An 8025-nucleotide genomic window follows, 5' to 3' on the forward strand; every position below is an offset into this window, starting at 1 on the left:
TTCACTGTAGTAGCTTGAATTTCACCGGTATTCTCTTATCGTCCACAAAACATCATTTGCAGAAAGATTTGAGCAGATTTCACTGTAGAAACCTCAGCTTTTCCCATAATCCTTTGCTTTCTGCAGTAAAATCTGATAATAAACGGCAGCAGACTAATTCTTCACTGGAACAGCCTCAAGCTTCCTCATCTTCTGATATAATCTGCACCAAGACTTCAGTAAATCTTCACTGCAGAAGCATTTTTAAGGTAAACCACCGTCAGTTGTCTTCAGTACAGCAGCAGCTCTCCACAGGCCGGATTAGACGGAGCGTCGCTGCAGTACACTTTTTCTTCCAGTGCATGAAAGACAGTTCCTCTGGAACATCTGAGGTGTGACTGATTTGGATTCAAGGTAGTTTTGAGAGCAGTGTGTGTGTGTGTGTGTGTGTGTGTGTGTGCAGGTAAAGAGCTTTAAATGCAGAGTAATCATCTTTTCAAACGACTTCCTGGCAGCTCATTTTGTAAATGACCATCAATTATTCAGAACGCCACCTGCTCGGCGTCGTACGTGAATAATAATCTGTAAGCTAACCTGTGTGAACCACCTGAATGCTGTGTGTGTGTGTGTGTGTGTGTGTGTGTGTGTGTGTGTGTGTGTGTGTGTGTGTGTGTGTGTGTGTGTGTGTGTGTGTGTGTGTGTGTGTGCGTGTGTGTCAATCTGAGCAGAGAAACACACTTTAATTCATTCACGCTTCTGAGGGATAGTTTTAAGAAGCTCTTCTTTTTCAGCAGCTTCGACCTTGAGGGGCTGAAAGAAGCTGCTGACACTCTACACACACACACACACACACACACACACACACACACACACACACACACACAGCGAGACAATGGCCCGCTGGCGGCGGAGCGTGAACCCGAGCGGCGGTCCAGGCTTCCCCCGGCCCAGATTGAGGCTGAGCGGGGATCTTCAGTTGTCTGAGTAGCTGGTGACACCGATATCCAGCGCCTGTGTCTCACACACACACACACACACACACACACACACACACACATGGCCCGGCGGTAACCCGATCCGCCCGCCGGGCCCCAGCTTACTACTCCTATCGTCCGCTCCGCTGACAGCTGACCACGGAAGTGATGAATGGAGGGGGCACAGTGGCCGGCGGGCGTGCACGGTGGCCAGCGGGCGTGCACGGCGGCCGGCGGGCGCGCACGGCGGCCGACACGTTAGCGGCTTTGCCGCCGCCCATCGCTCAGATCCGATCCCCGCAGGTCAAAGACGGCGCTTTGAAAACAAGACGAGTTTGAAAACTCAAATCTCCACATCAAGCCGTCTTTAACGAAACCTTCATAATTAAACGTCCAAAAGACTTCTGTCGCTGTTGCATTATGGGTGTTTCTCCAGACCCCCTGACAGCAGGGCTAATGTGGAGCTAATGCTAGCTCGTTAGCGTTCATGTTAGCCTCTATATCTCAGCTCGCTGGTTTTGTCCTCTGCTCAGAAGAAATTTGTCAAAGAATCGACATTTTGACCATTTTCTGGCGGTCTGGCCGGACTGGAGCCTCACTGCGGTCCGCTGGCCTCATGTTTGAAACCCCTGATTTGGGTAAACAGTGGAGTTTAAATCAGTTGTTTTGGTTTGATTTCATCCTGATGTAAGAATTTGTAAGATGACTGAACAGATTCATCACTTTATAAAACATGTTTGACTTTTGAAAAGCCTCCAATCATCCAAGTGAAGTTTTATCTGAGAGACAAAACAGAAACACTTCCCATCATCCACTGATGTCTTACTACTTTTAATCTTAAAGGTAGTTGGATTCTGTCACATAATTGCAAACAAGTTTTATAAGAATATTCAAATTATTGAACAGCTTCTTTCATTCCTTCAATGATCTCTGAGATAGAATCTTGTTTTACCTTCATGACTCAGAGAAAAGACAAAACTCCACGTCTGAAGCTTCACCTGAGAGATTCCCCTTTTTAAAAAGGGAAAACACAAAACATCTGTCATTTTATCCTATTCTTCAGTGATTCTTATGGGAAAGTTTCAGATTCAAATGGCTAATATTTCAAGACGATGCAGTATAAACTCACCATAAGGGAACGATTTAAAATATCTTTTCCACTGATGCAACCATGACATGAGTACTTTCTGATCATTTCTCACTTCAATCATGACTAAAAGTGCTTCATTGTGTAAAAAAAGGAGCATTTGGAGAGCCAGTGATGTTTTCCTCTAATCTCATTGAGAGGAGCTGATTTCCTCCAGCTGCTGCGTCTGACTGAAGACTTTCAGTTCGCTCAGCTGTTGTGGGAATCAAACCTGTTTCCCCGTCAGCCTGACCGTGAGACCTCCCTGACACTGATCCCTGGGCGCAGCAGCACTTTTCATCCTGTTTCTCACGCAGCGGCTCCTGATTGGCCTCCTGCTCGGTTTAAAGCAGATCAGAAGTTACCTGCACCTTCTGGATCAGCACTGGGAAACAAAATAAAAAAAAACCCTTATCCCCCCCTTCCTCCTCCCTCCCTCTGCTCTGGCACTACAGCCCCTCCCCTCCCCTCCCCTCCCCGACAGACACGCAGGCCACACAAACAGCTGCTTGTTTGGTAACTCATCAACCGCGACGCCACCGCTGTGCGTAAAAGTCGCGCGTCGTGCGCTCCGGTCGTGCGCTCTCGGCGCTTTCGGAGTCACCAGAGGCGCGCGCGGCCAGAGTCAGCGGAGAGGAAGAGGAGGCACAGCGATGCCCCCTCGTGAGACCAGTGATGATGAAGAAACGCTCAACAGCCGACCCAGACAGAAGCGTTTAGGGAAACTGCGCCAAATTGCGCCTGATTACACTTTGCACAACCTCAGACTTCACCGCAAACCGCGGCAGATCCCTCTGCGCCGCCGCGAGACAATCATCTCCTTAAAGATAATACGACAAGTTTACTGATAACAGCTTTCTACGCAATCTTTCCTCAAATATGCGGGTTGCAGGTTCCAGTTTGACGCACTCACCGGCCACGAGAACTGGAAGGGGATGACGATCTTCCCCGCATCGTTGTTCCGGTTCTGTCCGGTTTTCTGGCCGCTCTTGAAGTGAAAAGTATTCCCACCGATAACCTTGGTAGTCTCCGAGCCGTAGGTGCAGGGTCCGGTGGTGGTGACCTCCGTTTGGAATTCCTTCAAGCACACCCTGAAGTAGGTGTCGCACTCGTCCGCGCCGCAGTCTCCGTCCGCCGCGCTGCGCTCCGCGTCGCAGCAGTCCCCGTTCAGGAGCTGGCCCCGCGGGTTCTCCACGGACAGCAGCTGCAGCTCGAAGTACCCGGTGGACAGAGACACCTGAGGGGGACAGGGAGCGTCAGACAGCCACCAGCTCCAAACCAGTCCAGGCGGGGACGCTGGAGTGTTTTCAAAAGGCATTTCAAGAGTCAACTGGAACTAAAGTGCTTCGGAAAAACAAACAAACCCTCAATCCTTCATTTGCGTAAATATCCCTCCACTGCGCTATTTTACCGACACAGTCTATCTATCTTCCACATATTGTTAATTTTACACAGAGGGGATTCCCCCCAGCCATAACGCCAGTAAGGCGTCATTATTTGCTCTATCGATGGATCGCGCAAATCACCCAAAATCGCTGCGCAATAGGTCAACGTGTTATATGTGCGTCAAAGAAGGGATCCGTTCTGATGCGCAGCTCTGGTTTAAACCAGCTCGAAATGAATTCAGAAGGCGACATCTGAGTGTTTTTCACGCCGCAGTTTAAGCTTCGGACATTTTTCATCCCTCAGCGTCTTTCCCTTCACTGCTTCTCTTCATCCTGAACTCTTTGGCACGGCTGAACCTGCTGCTCCAATTCAGCTCACTCTGCAGATCCAGCGCTGCAGGGCGAGCCCCAAGCAGACCAACGTACAGAAAACCAAGCGGAGGTTTGATTTCTGAATCGTTCTTAGAGGTTTTATTATCATTTCTTGTTATTTCGCGCTGGAAACCTGTGAACCCGTTTCCATCAACTTCAGCTCAACTTCTGCGCTCTAACGCGTCTGCTGTCCTGTGCTTGATGTCGAAGTGGAACAAACCGCTGCTGACAACTTCTGCCTCTCGCATGCACGACTTTAAAGGCTCAAAATCTAATTTTGCAAACGAAGGAAGTGCAAATGAAGTGATTCCACATCACATGATTCAACTGAGGAGCCGCAATTCAATTGGAGCTGGAATGTATCCTCTCCAAAAGAAAAAAAAAGAAGTTCCAGTGGAGTGATGAGTGAAAAAGCAGCTCGCGGATCCTGAGAGATGCGTCAGAGAAAGTTCTCACCTCGACCCGCAGCGTCAGGAGGAGACACACTATGGAGAAGCGCTGCAGAGTCCACGGATCAGTCCACATGTCTCCGGCTGCTCGGTGACGGCTCGCATGAGGGAAAACCACTGATCTGAGGTCTCAAAATGACATAGAGGAAGAGAAGGGGCCCTCCCGCGGTGCCGCTCCGTGCCCGGGATGCGCACAGCCAGGCGCGCCGCCGCCGCTTCAGCCGCTGTTCGGTCCGCAGACGCACAACGAGACGCGCAGACTCCGCTTCCACCGCCGCTCCACGCACTGACAGCGGCGGAGAGCGGCGGCAGCTGCGCGTCTCCGCAGCCCACGGGCAGCCGCCGACCGACGGCCCGGACAGCCAATCACAGCCCCGCACGGGGAGGGCAGCGGCCAATCAGAGGGGGAGGGCGGGAGGAGGTCGGCTGAGGGATTTATCTTGAAGTTTACGCACAAGCGGCGCGCGCCTTCGGGGGCCGGACCACACTCACAGGGTCACCTGGCAATCCATGTCACGCAGGGTTTCCTGAACTGGCACGAGCAGCTCCTCAGTGCGCGAGAAAGTTCAGCTTTATGAGCAGAAATGTTGAAACACACACAACAAAAAGCAAAGCTGCGACCGAGGCGCACGGATAATGCGCGAGCGCAGCGCAGCGGGGACATGTCTTTACCGGGGGACACCTGAGCCGCGGCGTCCTCCGAGCTGCAATCAGGGCGAGGCAGGCGGCGAGCGCCCTCTACCGGCCGCCCTGCAGACTCAGCTCACGTTCATTAAACATCCAGGTATTTCACAGTGCGGGAGTTTAAAATGATCCAAAAGTCTCACGAAGCAACAGAAGAAGAGTTTTAAGAGGCTGTTTTTAAGGATAAATGACTGAATGATCTCCTGCCTGCAGAGCGTCTGAATCGATATGTTGTGGTTTTTTATTAACTCCTGTTTGGTTTCTGTCCTTCTTCTTCTCATCGGTGTTTCTTGATCAGACAGATTTCATAAAAGCATTTTGAATCTTCTCTCCTCTTCTGCTCAGTTTGATTTTATGTCTTTTAATTCTGTTATATTTCTGTTTTATTCAAAAAATAAAAATATGGCAGAAATAACTATGTCGTGAGCGGTGATAAAAAAAACTCCTCCTGCAGTTTCAAGGTTTTTATACGACCTGCATCCTATTTTATCATTTTAATTTCAGAGATAAAAAAGGAAAGATGCTTTTATTGTTACTGCCCGTCATGATTTATTCTCAGAAATTAAAAAGAAGAATCCTCCTGCCTCCCAGACTTCAATGTGTCTTTAATTCTTATTTTTCATTCATTCTTAGTTCTTTCAGTTGCAAACTTTGCATAAATTGGAAAAACCTGAATATCTGAGTTATCTGGGTTGGTGACTGGTTGGGATAATTCTGTTGGAAACAGAACAGTTTCCTCATCAGTCAGTGCATCCGGGGTCGTTTCCTCGCCGAGCCGCTCAGAAGAGTCGCCGCGGCTCAGAATCGGCTTCGTTCTCGTTTGTTTGCTGCTGGTTTGTGATTTTGTGCGTTCTGGAGCCAATGGGAGCAGGACGCTGTTTCCATGTGATCAGACTGTTTCGTCTTTTCCCAGAAGCTCCTGCAGCCTCGGAGAGCGGCTGATTTCTCCGGAGAGGCCCGGAGCCCCTCGGCGGGGACCCGGCAGGACGGAGGACCGGAGGAGACGCTTCCTTTGTTCTTCCCAGCCGACTTCGTCGTCTTTACGGTCTTCAGTCCTGTGATCGGGTTTTTCTCCGGAGGCGATGTCTTCTTGTCCATCGTCCTCGTCATTGATCCTCTTCACTGAATCCTTACTTCTGTTCCTCAGTCTTCCTCTCCTTCGTCGTCTTCGTCTTTCTGTCTGTCCTTCGTCTTCTTGGTCCAGTCGCTCTTGTCTTGCTCTTCATCGCACTCAGGTGTATTTCGTAGCGTCTCGTTCATCGTCGTCTTCATCTTTGTCGTCTTCGTCTTTGCTTTCATCTTTTCTGTCGTCATCTCCTTTGTTGTCTTTCTTGCTGTTTTCGTCGTCATCTTCATCTTCACCATATTCCTCGTCGTCTTTGTCTTCTTCATCTCCATGGCTGTATTATATTTATTATATTCTTCTTCTTCTTCTTTCTGCTCATTTATTTTTACACTGAATGAAATAAACTAAAACTAAAAACTGAGCCCCTTCATCATCGTCATCTTGTTCTTCGTCCTCTTTGTCGACTTGATGTTTTTCTCAAACTGTCTCTACAGTCTTCTTCTTCTTCTTCTTCTTCTTCTTCTTCTTCTTCTTCTTCTTCTTCTTCTTCTTCTTCTTCTTCTTCTTCTTCTTCTTCTCTTCTTCTTCTTCTTCTTCTTCTTCTTCTTCTTCTTCTCTTCTTCTTCTTCTTCTTCTTCTTCTTCTTCTTCTTCTTCTTCTTCTTGGTTTTCTTGTCTTGAAATCTTCTCTTTCCTTTTCACTGGCCTTCGTATCCTTGTTTTCAGTCTTCTCATCTCTTCATCATTTCCTGAGCCTTCCTCTTCCTCTTCCTCTTCCTCTTGTGCTTAAATATCTTTAAATGTCTTCAGAGAGTCTTCGGCTCTTCTCCGCAGCGTGAAAACCCCGATAATCTGTCACTTCCAAGCACGCAGAGCAGATTTCCTGTCCGGCCCGCCGGAGTGTCGGGTGGCGGCCATGGCGGCCGCGGCGGCGTCCAATCAGACAGCTGTGCGTCGAGCACGGCGCAGACAGTGGGTCGGTTCTGCAGGCCGACAGGTGGCCTCTGACACCCTGCAGCAGATGTTTCCTCCCAGGGAGGCAGGTGCAAACGCTCACACACACACACACACTGACTCATTGACAAGCCTGCATGTACGCACACACACACACACACACACACACACACACTTCTTGTGTTCATCCCCTTGCAGCTCCTCTTATCAGCGGCGATGTGGAAGCTGCACAAACGGACCAACAGAAGAATTTCTCAGGTTGATTTTCTCCATAAACTTTAATTCGCTGCAGCTTCTTGGAGGAGCAGACTTCAGTTGGACCAGCCGGCAGAACGGCACCACTCCAGACTCAGGTTTCAGACATTCATATGAACTCATATGGACGCTGCCACGTCGACACAGAGCACTTCTACTGTTTAATTCATGACAACGCCAAATGATTTCAAAGGGAAAATATCAGATTTATAACTTTAACCTTATGATCATACTGAAAAAACTGCATGGCATCAGCTAGAGGGAGGAAGATGCTCTAGAATCCAGATGTCAGAGGAGGAAGATGCTCTATAACCTGAGTGTTACAAACCTGAAGCTCCACATCAAATTTCATGTTCACCTGAAGTAAGACGTTCACTCTAACTTCCTGTTTTCTCTTTTAAACCTTTATCAGTATTGTCCTTCAAAGGTTCGAGGCTCCACTTTATTTCTTCTGAAATCCCTCATAAATCTTAGTTTTTTAAAAAGGCATCATGAAGTAGAAGAGGAGAAGTCCACCCACCGCTCTGGAAGGGATCATGGGAACACGTGTTGAACAGAGCAGATCCAGCCTGCAGGGGCAGATTCCAGGTTTTCGGACAGACGAGTGGCTCTCACCCTGAAATAAAAAGAGAGAGAGAGAGAGAGAGAGAGAGAGAGAGAGAGAGAGAGAGAGAGAGAGAGAGAGAGAGAGAGAGAGAGAGAGAGAGATCCCTCTGTTTTCATATTCTGGAGATGAAGGTTTGGAGGATTAAGAAATTCAGGCGCAGATAAAGAGGCGGCTC

General features: G+C 48.8%; 1 protein-coding gene across 2 annotated transcripts in view; it reads right to left on the bottom strand.

Moving 5' to 3' along the window:
* Positions 1-4564, bottom strand: part of LOC115406830 (protein jagged-2-like) — a 53799-nt gene extending 49235 nt beyond the window's left edge. For both annotated transcript variants that reach the window (XM_030117066.1, XM_030117065.1), the window contains exons 1-2: positions 4293-4564; positions 2993-3316 (exon numbers count right to left, since the gene is read on the bottom strand). In XM_030117066.1, the coding sequence (XP_029972926.1) occupies positions 2993-3316; positions 4293-4361 (393 nt within the window). In that variant the 5' untranslated portion in view covers positions 4362-4564. The remainder of the gene's footprint in view (positions 1-2992; positions 3317-4292) is intronic.
* Between the last annotated feature and the right edge of the window lie 3461 nt (positions 4565-8025).

The sequence above is a fragment of the Salarias fasciatus genome, chromosome 19 (genome assembly GCF_902148845.1).
Source record: "Salarias fasciatus chromosome 19, fSalaFa1.1, whole genome shotgun sequence".
Lineage (NCBI taxonomy): Eukaryota > Metazoa > Chordata > Actinopteri > Blenniiformes > Blenniidae > Salarias > Salarias fasciatus.